At 44.4% G+C, this 17089-nt stretch overlaps 2 protein-coding genes across 2 annotated transcripts in view; one reads left to right on the top strand and one right to left on the bottom strand.

Annotated features, from left to right (window-relative positions):
• SEPTIN10 (septin 10) overlaps positions 1 to 7248 on the bottom strand; it is a 53740-nt gene extending 46492 nt beyond the window's left edge. Inside the window, exon 1 of the mRNA XM_067703966.1 lies at positions 7092 to 7248. Coding sequence (XP_067560067.1) covers positions 7092 to 7118 — 27 coding nt within the window. The 5' untranslated portion in view covers positions 7119 to 7248. The remainder of the gene's footprint in view (positions 1 to 7091) is intronic.
• A 233-nt stretch (positions 7249 to 7481) lies between these two features.
• Positions 7482 to 16752, top strand: SOWAHC (sosondowah ankyrin repeat domain family member C). The gene is made up of 2 exons (XM_067703968.1): positions 7482 to 10404; positions 15130 to 16752. Exon 1 carries the CDS (start codon positions 8018 to 8020, stop codon positions 9164 to 9166), a length of 1149 nt encoding a protein of 382 aa, XP_067560069.1. The 5' UTR covers positions 7482 to 8017; the 3' UTR covers positions 9167 to 10404; positions 15130 to 16752.
• Positions 16753 to 17089: the final 337 nt, after the last annotated feature.

The raw sequence follows: 17089 nt of genomic DNA, 5'->3' as shown, positions 1-17089 counted from the left end.
TCACTGCTAATCAAACTCCTTTCTCGGTTCCCGAGATCTCACCAGGGGTTAGGAAAGTGACCTCTGACTAACCTTCCCTAAGCTAGTTATACTTTCACAAGAGGAGACTTGGTGAGGAGAATTCAATGCCTTTGTTTCTGAAGCCCTGAGTCACTGCCCTGAAGACTGAGCATCCTAGCTACCAATTTGCCAATGAGGACAATTTCCCACTTACACATACAGGACGGCCCCAGTTAATAACTCATCTTAAAACAAAGCTCCTTTATAACAAAGACATCTTTTAATGTTTGAAAATCATTCAAGCAATCCTGGCTTAATTAATAACGCAAAGTAACAATCCAGTTAGTATACACTCAACTAAGCAAAAATATCACTGTGCACAACTTACATTTGTCCATGAAAAAACGAGTACAGACCACTCACAAAACATTTATGGTATCCATCAATATACTCTCTACCTAGCATTTCATTACTTATGGCCTCTTCCTACACATACCAATCACACTGTCTAATGAGAACAAAAGGACTCCTCACTGTCTCCATAAACATGGTCCGAATAGAGGGCAGGATAACCTTGATCCGGTTCTTCAGAGGAGAGGGAAAGGAAACCAGAGAAGACGTCCCACAGTTCTTGCACCTCATCTTTGGTAAGCCCTGTGGTTGTGTGACGCCAGGCTGCCTGAAACTGGCTTGGAGGGGCCGGGGACCCCATCACACCTGGCAGGAACCTGCAGGGCCAGCCCGTCCTCCCGGTCCCTCCGCACACACATCTCAAACAGAAACTGCCTCTTCTCCTTTCCCCCAACCTTAACTCCTTCTTATGCCTCACGATGCATATTTTATTTTTTCAGCATATGTCATAATTTTAATACTTGCTTCAGTTGTTTTACTCAGGTCTGACATCCCAGAAAACAACCCTATTTCTCCTATATAATTTCTACTTCTGTTAATAAGTATTTCTGAAACACATACTTTGTGAACTAAATGACTACCATGCAACCTCTGCTAAACTGCCATATGCTTACATTTCCATCTGTCAGTTGTCTCAGGCCTAGATGTCAGAGTATTTAGGATTGTTTCAACAGGAAAAGATTCCGGATGGCCTTAAATGGAACACGGCTGAGAGGGTGTATCTTTATCCCTCTCCCCTAACAGAGGTTCCACAGCCTCAGCCCTCCATGTTCATTATGGCACAGCTGCCACTTCCACTTACTTGCATCTCCAAGCATCTTCCCTCGTAACACAAAGAAATGGGAGTGAAATTCTGACACCGAGGTTCATTTTCCTCCACTTCATTTCTCCCAAAGGCTGCATTTCAAAAATCTTTCACATGCTCTGTTTGACTCTACCTTCCTTTTGTAGTCTCAATACCCGGTTCATTCTTTTTAATTTGCCCCAACAATTTAGTTATTCCATAATTTAAATTTTTCTAGTGTCAGAAAAAGCAGACTGAAAGAAATCTGAAAATTCTAGAATGTAGTCAATCATGGCTCCTGAGAGAATATGGTCACAATGTTTCTCAAAACAGATGCTCCAAACACATGGTCTAAAAGTATCCTGTCCTTGGAAGTGCTCCAGAAAACCCAGGGCTCAGAGCTTCCCTAAGCTGGTAAAAGTCTAACCACACACCTTCATTTGCCTCTGACAGGGAAAGCCTGCAGACAGCCAAAAGGGAGCTTGTACATCCCTGTGGCATTATTTAAATTAACCAAAACAAATGAGGAAAAAGGGGCCATCAAAACACAATTCTGGACAACTTTAAGATTAGCACACAAAAGTTCACCTTTACAATGACTAGTTCTGGAACGAATCACATAGTGTAAGGAACCTTGAGTTCTATTGTATCTAAACTGCTTCAGCTAGATCCTCAATGAAGAAATCTCCAGACTTTTTGAGAAATACAAAGAAAGTAGTTAATTTCAAATAAGTGTAACTGCCAAATACAAAATTTCAAAGACAGGAAGAACACTCGAGCAGAATATGCGTATTTACTAAAAGTAATAAAAAATTCTAAGCATACTAAATCATGATTGGTTTTGAAGGTATTTAAAATGGTAGTTTTAATCTTGTGGTTTTGTTATTGAGACTGTGAGCTGCTTATTTCCGTGATCTTCAAATCAGTGGTAGACACAAACTGTAAAAGGTGTTAAATAAAATTTTAAAATAAAGCATCATCTAAATCAGACTTTCTCCCAGATATGATCAAAAGGAAGTGTAAAAATTATTCTCATTGAAAAAGCCTTGAGAATCAGGTATTTTGTACTAGGAATACTTAAAATCTTAAGCAGAGAAAATTAATTTAGTATGGTTAAAAATAAAGGGCCAGGGACTTCCCTGGTGGCACAGTGGTTAAGAATCCACTTGTCAATGCAGCGGACACGGGTTTGAGTCCTGGTCCAGGAAGATCCCACAAGCCACAGAGCAACTAAGCCCGTGAGCCAGAACTACTGAGCCTGTGCTCTAGAGCCTGTAAGCCACAACTACTGAGCCCGTGCACCTACAGCCCGTGCTCCGCAAGAGAAGTCACCTCAACAAGAAGCCCGTGCACTGCAACAAAGAGTAGCCCCTGCTCGCCACAACTAGAGAAAGCCTGCATGCAGCAACAAAGACCCAACACAGCCAAAAATAAATAAATAGATAGATAGATAGATAAAAAATAAAGGGATAATAAATATTCTTGAGAAGAGTAAGTCTATTCTGTAGTAAACTACAAAAATTTAAAACACCCTCTTTCTCCTTTCCCACACACCCAAATAAATAAATAAATAATCAACACAAACAGTTACAGTCTGGAACTGTGTTAGGATCAAAATCAGCATGGAAAAACCTCAAAAGCTTGGAGGAAGGTGGAGCCTCGTTAGAACATAAATGCAGACTAACAGCTCCTAGCTGCCCGTAAGAATTTATAACTGATGTGTGTAACATTCAACAAGAATAAAATGATTCAAGGTGAACATACTTCCCATATAAAAAATATTCAACACCGGTCCTCAAAGACGTATAATCATGGCTACGGAGGATACAAAGAATATTACAGGTTGCTTTTCCTGAAGACAGATCATTTAATTTAGGGGGTGGGGGGGAAATGCAAGGTTCACTAAAATTTAATTGATGTGAAAAGTTAAGTAACAATACAAAACATAAGTTAGGAGGTATTGCAAGGAAGCACATGACTAGTGGCAAACAAGCAGTACAACAGACTGCCACAGGTTAAAGCGCTCTGGGTAAGCTTCAGAGAAGATGGGCCAGGAACTCGGTCTTTCATTATCTTATGATGATTACAGGACCTGGACCAGTGGGAAGGGATGTCTCTCCAGATCAGAAACACTGAGACGGTAATTAACTCCAGGACATAAAAGAGAAGAATTAAAAGTCACAACTTCAAGGTAGAAAGTAAAACAAATGAGGGAAGCTTCTAAGATAAGAAAATTATCCTCACTGAATGATAACTGAAAAAGAAACATAAGAGTTCAAAAGTATAGCATCTGAAATAGGAAATAACAGAGGCAGTTAGAAATTGAAAAGATCTGGACACCATTTAAAAGCTTTGGTAAGGATAGTCTGAAGAAGCAGAAAATTATGAGTGTGTTTCTCAAGAGACAGGAAAAGGTAGTCAACGTCATCACAAGATCCACTATCAGAGTCAGCAATAAATAACTATACAGTCAAGATCTCTTGAATCATAAAACTTATGCAATTACTAATGGGGGACATGTGGAGACAGTGGCAGGCACAATATGGCCCAAAGCAGACCTCATCATCACCAGCTGTGATTCCTTGAGCATGCACTAAACCTCCCTGAGTCTTTTTAATACAACCTTTGAAGGTCAGTTTCCATTTACAGTTATTACAAAATACTGGCTATACCCCCTGTGTTGTACAACATATCTTTGAGTCTTAATGTCCTCTTCTATGGAAAAAAAAGGTCTGAAAATCTGAAGAGTTTCAAGTGAGATTTAACACAGAGCTCTTTAAAAACTAAAGGTAGAATGAAAATGAAAATACAACATACTAAAATCTGTGGAACACAGCTAAAGCCCTGCTGAGAGGGAAATTCATTAACACCATGTGCCTATATTAGAAAGGAGGAAAAGTCTCAAATCAGTGATCTAAGGTCTCCCCTCAAGAACTTAGAAAAAGAAGAGCGAAATAAACCAAAAGCAAGCAAAGGAAATAAAGATAAGATCAGTAATCAGTTTATTGAAAATACAAAAATAATAGAGAAAAACCAATGAAACAAATAGTTCTTTGAAAAGATCAATGAAATTGACAAACTTCTAGCAAGACTGACAAAGGCAGAAGATGCAAATTACCAATATCAGGAATGAAACAGGGACTGTCACTACAGACTGAAGAAATCAAAAGGATAATAAGATAATATTATGAACAACTCCATACACAGAAATTTGACCACTTGGAAGGAATGGATCACAAAACCACACACCATCACAACTCACCCAATGTGAAATAACGTGAATAGCCAGATAACTAGTAAGGAATTGAAATCTGTAAGTTTAAAAATCCCTCTCCGTAAACTAATATGTAGACTTAATGTAATATCTATCAAAATCCCAGCAAAATTCTTTGTAGGTAGACAAGACTATTCTAAAATTTATAATGAAAGGCAAAGAAACTAGAATAGCCAAAAAAATTTTTGAAATATAAGAATAAAGTGAGAAGCATCAGTCGACTCTATTTCAAGACTTATTTATGTAGCTACAGGAATCAAGACTGCATGCTAACAGAGACCCCAGAAAGAGATCCACACAAACACGCTCAACTGATTTTTGACGAAAGTGCAAAAGCAATTCAAGAGAGGACAGACAGCCTTTTCAACAAATGCTGGAGCATCCATAAGCCAAAAATGACCCTTGACCTAAGTCTTGTATCTTATACAAAAATTAACTCAAAATGGGTCATAGGTTTAGATGTAAAACAAACTATAAAACTGTTAGGAAAAAAATTAGAGAAAACCTTTGGTATTTTGAGTTAGGCAATGGATTCTTAGACTTGACACAAAGGTACAATCCGTATAACGAAAAACTGATAAAATGGATGTTATCAAAACTTTTAAAAACGTTTGCTCTGCAAAAGATTCTTTAAGAGGATGAAAAAAACCCACAAAGAATGAGGAAAAACATTTGCAAGGACTGGTGTCTAGAATATATATTTTAAACCACATAGCAAGGACTGGTGTCTAGAATATATATTTTAAAAACGTCTAAAATCAGCAGTAAAAAAAAATCCAATTAGACAATGTGCAAAAGAAATGAAGAGACATTTCACTGGAGAATATACAGATGGCAAACAAGCACATTAGAAAAATGCAAGTTAAAACCCCAATATATCATTACATACCTATCGGAAGGTCTAAATAAAAAAACAGGAACACCAAGCGCTGGGGAGGATGTGGAAAAACTGGTCTTGCATACGTTGCTGACGGGAATGAAAAACGGTGCAGAAACTCTGGGAAAGAGTTCGGCAGTTTCTTATGAAACTAAACATGCAACTGTCATGTGAATCCCAGAGAACTGACGACTTACACCTTCCTCATGCTACATTACTAAAGCAGCTTTATTCATGACAGCCCAACACTGGAAACAACCTAGGTGTCCTTCAAAGTGTGGTATATCCACCCCCTGGAATACTACTCAGCAATTAAAAGGAACAAACTAATGATACTTGCGACACCTGAATGAACCTCCAGAGGACGCTGCTGAGTGAAAAATATCCAATCCCCAAAGGTTACACACTGGGCGATCCCATTATATATCAGTCTCGAAATGACAAACTTACAGAAATCACAGACTGCAGTAGTTGCTAGGGGCTAAGGAGGAGGTGGAGTGGAAAGGAAGTGGCTGTGGCTACAAAAGGGCAGCGACGGGCCCTGGGGCGAAGGAGAGCCCTGTCCTCACACAGCAGAGTCAGTGTCCTGGATGTGCTCTTCACTGTGGTTGGCAGCATGTTATTATTAAGGAAGACTGGGTAAAGGGTGCTGGGGAATTCTGTTACTTCTCACAGTTGCACAAAAATTTACAATTATCTCAAGAAGTTTAATTAAAGGTAAACTTATTGCAAAATAAGCACAGCAACTGACAAGAAATCCACCATCAATTAAATTATTAAACTCTCTCCAGCCCAAGTTTAATTCTGAAGACTGAACTTCACTCTGAACCAAAGAGTTTAAAACACATTTTCCTCACCCACACGTGCACACAAACACAGCAACGGTAACAAGGCAGTCCAGACAGGAAAGCTGAGACCTCCCTAACGACAGGACACAGAGGAAAGAGACCTGGGCCGCATCAGGACAAAAACCCTTCTCCAGGCTCTATCAAACAAACGGGCTGTGTGACTTGGGAACATCACCCAACCTCTCAGGTCCCCACAACCTAAACTTTTAATCTGGGAGACTGCTTAGACCAGCACTTTTCAAACTTTTTGGTCTCAGGCCCCCGAAGAGTTTTTTTTTTGATTCCCTTATTTTTTATTTATTTTCTATTTTTTTGCGGTACGCGGGCCTCTCGCTGTTGTGGCCCCCCCGAAGAGTTTTTGTTTACAAGGATTACGACCACTGATATTTGTAGTATCAGAGATTAAAACAAAATTTTCAAAAGGCAAGTGGTCCTTCCACAACTTATAGCGTCTGGAAAACTCCACGGCACTCACAAGAGAATGAGAGTGAAAAGGGCAAGGAACAGCTTGGAATGGCCGAGGACACAACTGTGACCATCCCACGGCTTACTCTGAAATGAGATCAGTGCATAAAAGGGACTTGAAAGGTAGAGAACACCGAACAAATCAGCCACGTCAGTTATTTTAACAGAAAAGGGCGCCAAGGCGGGAGAAAAAGGCTCCAATCCCAAGGAGGTCGATACTGGGTAAAATGGGGGGCTTCTATAGGCCTGGGAGGCCGAGTCAGTGGGCCAGCCCGCCACCGGCCCGCTCTCGCGCGTTCGGGACCGTTACAGAAACCGCCCCCGCTTCAGACTCAACTTCAGGGTAGACGGGAAGCCCCGCGAAGCCTCGGCCGCCGGGAGGGGCCGTGGCAGGAAGGCGGGGGTCCCGGGGAGGGGGGGCGGGGGACTCACCAGGTGCCGCGCCACCTCGGAAGACATGGTACGAGCGGGGCTGGGCGGGCGGAGGGCCAGCGATGCGGCTGCAGCCGGCCGAATGGCGCGTCCGGCGGCTGAGGGGCGCTGGGGGCGGGACGGGACAGGAGGGGGCGGACGGGAGGAAGAAAGGGAGGAGCGGCGGAGAGGGGTCCGGCGCCCTCAGTGACGTAGAGGGCCGGGCGGGATGGCGCGGGGCGGGGTCCGGTCGAGAAAGGAGGGGAGCTGAGGGGAGGGGTCCCGCGGCCTCAGTGACGTAGGGTCCCGGCGGATGGCGCGGCGGGCAGGGGTCCAAGAGGGAGGGGAGGGGAAATGAGAGGAGGGGTCCAGCGGCCTCAGTGAGCTGGGGGGCGGGGCGGGCTGCGCGTCTCCACCGCGCCCAGATGCCGTGCGCGCGAAGCGGGCCTGTCACAGGAGTGCCCGGACCTTTTAGCGAACCACCAGTTAGTGCCAGGGAGGGAATGGAGCACACTCGGGACGCGAGGAGAAAGACGCGCGGAAAAGCGAACACTGCTTTTCCGACCGCCGGGGCGGGGCTGAAGCACAGATTGCGGCCGGAGCTGGCGCCGGAAGTGGGCAGGGTCTGGGCGTGTCCCCTGGCAGGAGCGGCCATTGCGGACCGCTCACGGGCCGGAAGTGGGTGGAGCCAGGGCGTGTTCTCCGGGGAGAGCACTGATTGCGGCCTGCGCGGGGACTGAAAGGGGGCGGGTCGGACAGGAGCGGGGCCCGCGGGAGCTATAAGGCGGCCAGTGAGAAGGCCGGAAGTGGGCGTGTCCGTCCGGCGAGGGCGTGTCCGCGGGCGCGGCCGGGGGGCGGTGGCGGCTAGTCAGGCCGCTGCGGCGCCCGAGGGGCCTGAGGAGGGGCCAGCCGCGTCGGTGCGGAGCCGGCCAGGTGCGCGGCCACGGATGGAGGGTCCAGTGGAGTGCGGGGCCCGGGACCAGGCCGAGCTGGAGCAGCCCGTCGGCGGCGCCCTGGGCGGGACGCCCGAGCAGCGCGCCAGCGGCCGCCTCAGGGAGCCGGGGCACTCGGCGGCATACCCCGCCGACCCCTCCGACCCCGCGGACGAAGCCCCGAGCGCGCCCCCGGGGAGGCGGCCCCGCGGCGGCCCCGCGGAAGAGGGCGCGCGGCCCGAGGTGCCTGGCGATGCGCCGCGGCCCGGCCGCCCCGCGCCCCGGGAGGCGGCGGGCAGCTCCCCGCAGCTGCGGCGCGGCCCCGGGGGCGCGGACGGCGCGGCGGCAGAGGAGGAGGGCGCGGGCGCGCTGACGCTGGACCCGCTGGAGCACGCGTGGATGCTGTCGGCCGCCGACGGCCGCTGGGACAGCCTAGAGGGGCTGCTGGCCTGCGAGCCCGGCCTGCTGGCCAAGCGCGACTTCATCACCGGCTTCACCTGCCTGCACTGGGCGGCCAAGCACGGCCGGCAGGAGCTGCTGGCCCTGCTGGTGCGCTTCGCGGGCCAGCACCGGCTGCCGGTGAACATCAACGCGCGCACAAGCGGCGGCTACACCGCACTGCACCTGGCGGCCATGCACGGGCACGTGGAGGTGGTGAAGCTGCTGGTCGGGGCCTACGACGCGGACGTGGACGTGCGCGACTACAGCGGCAAGAAGCCTTCGCAGTACCTGAGCCCGAGCACCGCCGAGGAGATCCGGACCCTGGTGGGCGCCCTGGACGAGGACGAAGCCGAGAGCACGGCGGGCAGCGGGGGAGGGCGCTGGAGGCTCTCGAGGGTGCTGCCCTCGACCCTCATCTCCGGCAGACTGTCGCACGCTCTGGAGGACGGCGGGGACCACCACCACCATCACCATCACCTGGCCGAGGGATTGGCTGCGGGCAAAGCGAAGGAGCCGGGTCGCAAAGCCTCGGGCAGCTCTAGTGGGCGGATGAAACCCAGACTCAACAAAATCCGCTTCCGAACCCAGATCATCCACACCACACCCTCTTTCAGAGACCCGGAGCAGCCCCTGGAGGAGGGGGAGGACGAAGAGGAAGACCGGTCTTTTAAAGGCCACTCATCCTCATTCAAACTGAGACCCAAGTCCAATGTATTCGGGTAAAAATGATTTTAGAACGTTCTAAGACTTGTTTGTCGTCTTAGGAATAGGGTACTAGGTGTAGACAAGGAAGTGAGACCAGAAAAGACTTAAGCTAAATGCTGCATTCTTACTTCGGGGGGTTGGAAAGGACGGGGAGGAATTCTCCTTAGCAGTATGGCTGCAGTGGATTTCCAAGCGATTCCTCAAACCTTGACCTAGGCCTCTTTTCCCCCTGCCACCCTTCTGCGCTGGAGTCCCTGTTTCTAAGGACTGAAAGTGTATCAAAATCAGGTGCAGAGTTGATGACTGAGGGTCCCTTTGATTGAAACATTGCCGGCTACCATGCAGAGTAAGGAGCATTGCACATTCGTATCTGTTTTTAATAGTGGCGACTCTTCCAAGAGCAACAGGAAATGCAAATTGTAATGAAGCTGGTAGTGTTTGTAAGTGTGGACAAACCGACATACTACCCTGTGTTTTTACTAATTGCATTTGATTTTAAGATGCTACTGAAGGTCAGGTCAGAGTTGAAATGCACAAATACTAATTAGAGAATAATGTGAATGCAGTTGGAAATCTCTTGGTACCCTACTTGTAAGTAGTGTTCACCTCTTTTCAAAAGCAATTTCAGCTTTGGTCACTGAACTAAAGAAATAGGCAACATTCACTTTTGAGTTAATCTGTTGTGTGGTTTCCTCTTAATTATCTCTAATACCACTGCACTTAGTATTAAGGTACATTATTAATAACTACATAAATTTTTATTTAAAGAAAACCCTTTTTAGCAACCTATGGTACTTTTAAGTAAATGTTACCTCTGGTTCTGATTCTCACTAACTTGTTTTGCTTTTCCAAAAGTCTGAATTTGTCTGAGTTTTTATTCTGGGGGTAATTTAACCGTTGGTTCTACTTGGCATGACCCTATTTGACAGTGCTTAGAGTTGAATTGCCTACAGAAACTGTTTCTGGTTTAGATTATTAACAAAAATTGACATAAATGTTAATGAACTGATGCTTCTGTGAAGTAATTATTAAATCAACTTAATATTCTCACATAAGGTACACTTTTTTTTTTTTTTGCGGAACGCGGGCCTCTCGCTCCTGTGGCCTCTCCCGTTGCGGAGCGCAGGCTCAGCGGCCACGGCTCACGGGCCCAGCTGCTCCGCGGCATGTGGGATCTTCCCGGACTGGGGCACGAACCCGTGTCCCCTGCATCGGCAGGCGGACTCTCAACCACTGCGCCACCAGGGAAGCCCAAGGTACACTTTTTATTTTACTAATGAAACACATTCATAGTCTCAATACTTTGTAGCAATGTTTTGCAAATGTTTAAAATACTCAATCTTTTCAGTTTTCCAGTGTTTCCTTGAATCTATTAGAGACATGGAATGAAGTTATTGGAAAGCTGGCTAGTAAATCTACCCAGTTAAAAATAGCACTTTATAAAAGGGAAAAGAAAATAGATGGGACGATTTCTATATTTAAATGCTGCTGGTTATTGAATCCCTTCACATATAAGTGAAAAAATATCGGTCATTAAAATTAAAGACTCGTTTAACTGTGGTTCTTAATTATATTTCGTTCAAATATGTTAGGGTGAATGTCTTTATAATTATTGTTCAATTTAGCTCACAGGCATATTAAATTCACTTGTAACAAGATTCAAAACGACTTGTGGGAGACTAATTCCAAAACGTCCTTCTCCCTTGGCCTTTTTGGTCTCATAGTTGCTGCAATATAAGTATTGCAGCCTATAGTGATGACAGAGTGAGTTAACAGATTGCAGAGTGAATGAACCAATACATGAATTGCACAGAACTGCAGTGTTTAGAGAGTTCTTAGATCTTTAATTTCCAAAGTTGTAGAAATTTGTAACAAGTTGGTCACACCTCTCTAGACAGCAATTGATTTTGTTTAAAGACTAACGAAAAACATTCACATAAAATATATAAACCATTGTCCATTTGTGTGCCTTTACTTTTGTTTTAGGATTATGGAAGTGGGATATGTACATTTGAGAAGCACTTTTATCCATACATGTGGGTGAAAATCTAATTTTGTATAAATCAAAATTAGGTTCCTTGAAGGTGAAAAGCAGTCATTTGTTCCGGATCATAACCACATTGCCTGTATCTAGTGTGGGATAAGTTGTAACTTCTCACTGAGTCTAAGGTTTCAAGGACGTGTGAAGCCAAAGTGAACCATAAAAACACTGCGGAACCACCTCCATGTTCCACTGAACAGTGTTACTCTCTCAAATGTGTATGTTAGTGCCTAATTGCACAGAATCTGTAACTTGCTAGATCTTTAGGGATGGAGTCAATACTTAACTTGCTTTTCACATTAAAGAATTCAACTTTTCAGATAAAATATACTTTAAAATTTCAAAAATCATTCCTGGGGGAACTTTTAGCATTCCTTGTCATGATATCAGTACTTGTGTGCAGTAAGTGCAGCATTTGCAGCTGCTTAACTCTGTTCCTCTTATTTTTTCAATTTCCAAATTGAGATTATAAAAAGCAAGTGATTTGTGTAATTTGATGTTTGTGGAGTTGTGCCTACTATTAATGGAAATATGCACGTCAGTTACTCAGAGGTTGTTGATGTGAAACTGGTTAGAAATTCCAGGTGTGTCAGTGTGCTTCTTACAGGTGCACTGGACACTAGTGAATTTGTCACAGCTCTCTTCACTTTTATGGTGTATAAAGTACAGCTAGCTTATAAAACTTGAAAATATGGCACTAGTCTATTCATGCCTGAAATCTTGGAGTCCAGGATGCCTTGTCTCTTACTTTTCAAATAAGTGAAACTTTGGGAGTTTAGAATGTAAAATTTGTGAAGTTTGTTTTGTCAAAATAAAACGTTCACACTAGATTTTTCCTCTGAATTGTCTAAATCGCTATAGTTCTTTATATTTTTACCTGTCTGGGGTTTTACATTTCACACAATGCTTTTTGAAGTTTGCATCTATTTGATCCTTTTTCTATCCCTTAAATCACTGGCCATATATCCTTAATTTACAGATAAGGGAATGAAGGTTGTTGCTGTTCAGGGTTACAAAGTCAATGACTGTAAGATCTCAAGACTTGATGCTTTTCCACAACATTATCTTTTCTGCACTTTGAATTGCCAAATTTTGGCAAAGGTGCTGCATCTGGGCACCAGTAGTGGAGGAATCAGCTTGGGGAGAGGGTAGTACCTCTACCACTACCTTAAAAAAAAAAAATTCAAATGAAAGGACCGACAAGGGATTAATCTCCAAAACATGCAAACAACTCATAGAGCTCAATATCAAAAAAAAATCAAAAAATAGGTGGAAGATCTAAATAGACATTTCTCCAAAGAAGACATATAGTTGGCCAAAAAGCATATGAAAAGATGCTCAACATCACGAATTATTAGAGAAATGCAAATCAAAACTACAATGAGATATCACCTCACACCAGGAAGAATGGCCATCATCAAAAAATCTACAAACAAATACATGCTGGAGAGGGTGTGGAGCAAAGGGAACCCTCTTACACTGTTGGTGGGAAGGTAAATTGGTGCAGCCACTATGGAGAACAGTATGGAGGTTCCTTAAAAAACTAAAAATAGAATTACCATACGACCCAGCAATCCCACTCCTGGGCGTATATCTGGAGAAAAGTGTAATTTGAAAAGATACACACACCCCAATGTTCATTGCAGCACTATTTACAATAGCCAGGACATGGAGGCAACCAAAATGTCCATCAACAGAGGAATGGTTAAAGATGTGGTACATATATACAATGGAATATTACTCAGCCGTAAAAAAGAATGAAATAGTGCCACTTGCAGCAACATAGATGGACCTAGAGATTGTCATACCGAATGAAGTAAGTCAGACAGAGAAAGACAAATACATGATATCCCTTGTATGTGGAATCTAAAAAGAGGGGTACAAATGAACTTATTTACAAAACAGAAATAGAGTCACAGATGTAGGAAACAAACATGGTTACCAAAGGGGAAAGGAGGGGGATAAATTGGGAGATTGGGATTGACATATACACACTACTATATATAAAATAGATAACTAATAAGAACCTACTGTATAGCACAGGGAACTCTATTCAGTGATCTGTAATGACCTATATGGGAAAAGAATCTAAAAAAGAATGGATGTATATATGAGTGTAACTGATTTACTTTGCTGTAAAGCAGAAACTAACACAACATTCTAAATCAACTATACTCCAATAAAAATTAATTTAAAATAATTTTAAAAACCCATGGCTGAAGCACACACCAGCTACCATAAACCCTCCCTTCCCAGACTGGAGCTTAAGGAAGATGGGAATGCCTTTTTCCATTTCCTTTAATATCTATCAAACATTGGACATTAATGAATTTATTTCCTCATTGCCTTTGATCTTTGTTTTAACCAAGTTCAGCAGGTGGCAGAGGGACTTGTGAATCTTTGCTGTAACTGTCCGCCATTGGTCCCTCTTAGGAAGATCCTGCTATGATTGCTGCTGGGGCTTTTTGTTGTTGCTGTTAATTTAGGACAGCTTATAAAACAAGATAAGTCTAGTTTCCGTTTCTAGAATGATTCTTTCCTTAGAAGTACTTATCTTAAAAGGATTCATTGAGGAGCCCCCATGAAAATATCTTTAATTTTTCCTAGTGAAAGTATTTTTTGTTTTGCTAAATACATGGTATTATTTAGAGTTTCTTGTAAATTAATCCTAAAAGTACTTGGGAATTTGCTGCAAACCAGTGTTCCTTCAATGATGAGTCAAATAGTTACTATTAGAGGGCTGGAAGGTGACCCTTCCTGAACCTGTTTTTCAAGATATAGCAGCAGAGTTGTTTGCAACACTATCAGATTTCTTTTTTCTGAAGTATACTGCTTTCATGTTACCAAACTTTTTTCTCCTCAATCTTCTCTTCAAATGTCAGTTTTGTCTCGGGAAGTGACTTCCCCATTCAGCTAATAAAGTGTCTGCTCTTCCATATTTATCGGGGAATGAATGACGAGGGTCCCCACCGGCACAATGCCTGGCATGTCGAAGGTACACAATAAGTGTTTTGTTTTAATGGAAAACACTAAGGAAATGTTTCCTAATGTTGCATCACAATGATAATTTCAACAATATGCATTCATTCCAACTGAATAAAGGTAAGAATTTTTCCTACAATGTGGCTCTACTGCCAGCCAACCCCTGCATCTGCAGCCCAGCCCAAGGAACAACCTATTCCAATCCTGGAGGTAAAATCGGCTTTATTAGGATTTTACTTTGTAAGCAACTTAAGAGATTTTCAACAGTAAATTTGATTATAAGGAGTTTTACCTTACAAGTTATTCAAGTACATAATCCCTAGGAGAATCTGCTTTAACTGGCTTTAAATATTCTAAGTATTATCATGCATACAAATGACTACTTATTCTGTGAAACCATAAAAAGCAAGAGAATAGGGAGATGAAGTTTATTTCAGCTTAGAGAACTTTCTCATAATCATTTTGAACATGCCGTGGACTGTCGCCTAAGGTAGAACACTCAGCCTTTGGAAATATTTGGTCAGGGGTTGCATGAGGACCTGAAAAGCTAAAACAGATCGTTTTAAAGCACCCCTGTGACTGATGCAGTATTGAGAAACATTGCTCTAGGCCTTCCACTCTGACCAAAGTTTCAGCCCAAATTTGGCTGACTTAGAATGAAGTTTAATAGTAAAGTAGGATCGTAAAAGTTTGTTGTTTTTTTGTAAACCAAACTTTACGCCGCTCTGATCAAAGAACCTGGAAGCGCCTGTTAGAATATTCTTCTGGGTCTCTAAGAAACTTTGAGCTAAATACTCTAGAAAGATAATTGAGAATCCTTGACATTTGTCCAGAAGTTTCCAACATTGATGAATGTGATCTTCAAGTTTTGTCTTCATCCGTTCGGCCTGCTGAAACAGAAGCCCATAGACTAGGTGGCTTGTAAACAACAGTTACAAGTTGAGCTTGTTTTTCACAGTCATGGAAGCCGGGGGCACAAGATCAAGGCCCCGGCAAATTTGGTGTCCAGTGAAGGCCCGCTTCCGGCTGTTCCCTGTGTCCTCCCGCTGTCGCGTCAGAGGGTCTCTGGTAAGGGCACTAATCCCGTCACTAGATGCAGCCCTCCAAAAGGCCCCACTTTCTCACACCATCAGCTTGGGGTTTGGGTCTCAGCACGAATTCTGGGGGACACAAACCTTCAGTCCATGACGAGCTTGCATTCACCAGGCAGTTACTTAGTTGCAGTCAGCAGTTCCATGCCCTGCTGCAGGCTGAGTCAGCACCGAGGGGATTGAAAGCTGGCCAAGGGTGTTCTTTGGCTGTGAACACCGTCAGTTCTCCCAGGAGGCAGGCTGTGTACGCCAGGCAAGGTTTTAAGCACTTTATGAAAAGTAAGCTGTTTAATTCTCCCACCTCCCCCCGCCCCAAATCTAGCATCTACGTTTCGTGATGAGGAGTCCGTGGCAGAAACTGGCTGTTTGCCCAAGTTCACAAAGCGAGTTGGCAGCAGAGCCTGGCCTTGAACTCAGGCAGCTGGGTCCCAGGCCGCACGGGGACCACGAGCTGTGCCACTTCTCTGGGAGCACAGAAGGCAATGCTACCACCCTGTGATGCAGAGAACGCACTGTCCCTGTGGAAGAAGAGACCAGACAAACCGCAGACAAGCACGAATGGGCGAGACAGATTGGACTTGCACATTTAATATTGTTTCCGCACAGGAAAAGAATAGAACTGGACTTTTGGGTGTTTGGTCCTTTCCATCTCACCTAGGCTAAAATTCATCTGTGGTGGGAAAGAACATCTCCTTAGCTCCCAGTGGTGGAGTTGCTAAAACGTGCGGTGTGTGGTTACGTTTCTCTCTTTCCTCTCCAACCTCCACCGACTTGTCTGAGCACTTGAGCTCTAGTGGAAGGGCCCATTCTGCATAATCCTGGGATTATAGGTAGACCTGGAGGAGAACCACCAACACGGCAACCACTTTCCTTACCATAAATTTCTAAATTTGTAACCCACTAATTTCGAATTTTGAAATCTCATTTTGGAATAGGCAGACGCTTGCCTTTGCTCTACTACAAAGGGTGATGGTTGAAGATGGTTGAATGTCTTTAAGAACATAATCTTTTTTTTTTGAAGTTAATTTTCTCTCTTTTTTAAAATAGATTTATTTAATTAATTAATTTAGGTTTTTGGCTGCCTTGGGTCTTTGTTGCTGCACGCTGGCGGCGAGCTGGGGCTACTCTTCCTGGCTGTGCGCGGGCTTCTTATTGCGGTGGCTTCTCATGTTGCAGAGCACGGGCTCTAGAGCGCAGGCTTCAGTAGTTGTGGCTTGAGGGCTCTAGAGTGCAGGCTCTGTAGTTGTGGCGCACGGGCTTAGTTGCTCCACGGCCTGTGGGATCTTCCCGGACCAGGGCTCGAACGGGTGCCCCCTGCGTTGGCAGGCGGATTCTTAACCACTGCGCCACCAGGGAAGTCCCAAGGACAGAATCTTTAAGGATATTTGCTCATTGCTTGCAAACTACTCTTAAAAAATGTTACTCGCTACAACTTTGATACCCAATTAACTATGCATGAACTTCAAATGAACAAAAATGCCTTGTTTTAATTTATTTACTATTTTTATATTTTAAAAAGTGTATGCTCATGGACAGTTAGAAGAAGAAAGGGCGGAAAGTAAAGACTACTCATTTCTCCGCCATTTGCATCTCCGTGTAACTCCAGCTAACGGTTCCTTCTATACTTCTGGGTATTGGACTTTTCTTTAATTCAGGCTGGCCTCTCTCCTTGATTTAAAACGATTTACCCAGTTTCTGCTGGGTTATATGGAATGCAGACATTGAAGAAGTGAGAAAAAGCTGGTATTGGGCTTCCCGCCCCCGGGGCGCCCTTGCAGCGGGAGGCGTGCGCACGCCCGCCCCAGGGCTTCCGCCACCGCCGACCGC

This window comes from Pseudorca crassidens, chromosome 14, assembly GCF_039906515.1.
Source record: "Pseudorca crassidens isolate mPseCra1 chromosome 14, mPseCra1.hap1, whole genome shotgun sequence".
NCBI lineage: Eukaryota > Metazoa > Chordata > Mammalia > Artiodactyla > Delphinidae > Pseudorca > Pseudorca crassidens.
Note: the sequence above shows the minus strand (reverse complement) of the source record. Positions and strands in the feature narration are given on the sequence as shown.

Bases quoted from the DNA above. Each gene is read 5' to 3' on its own strand.
- SOWAHC (XM_067703968.1), top strand. From the start codon at position 8,018: ATGGAGGGTCCAGTGGAGTGCGGGGCCCGGGACCAGGCCGAGCTGGAG.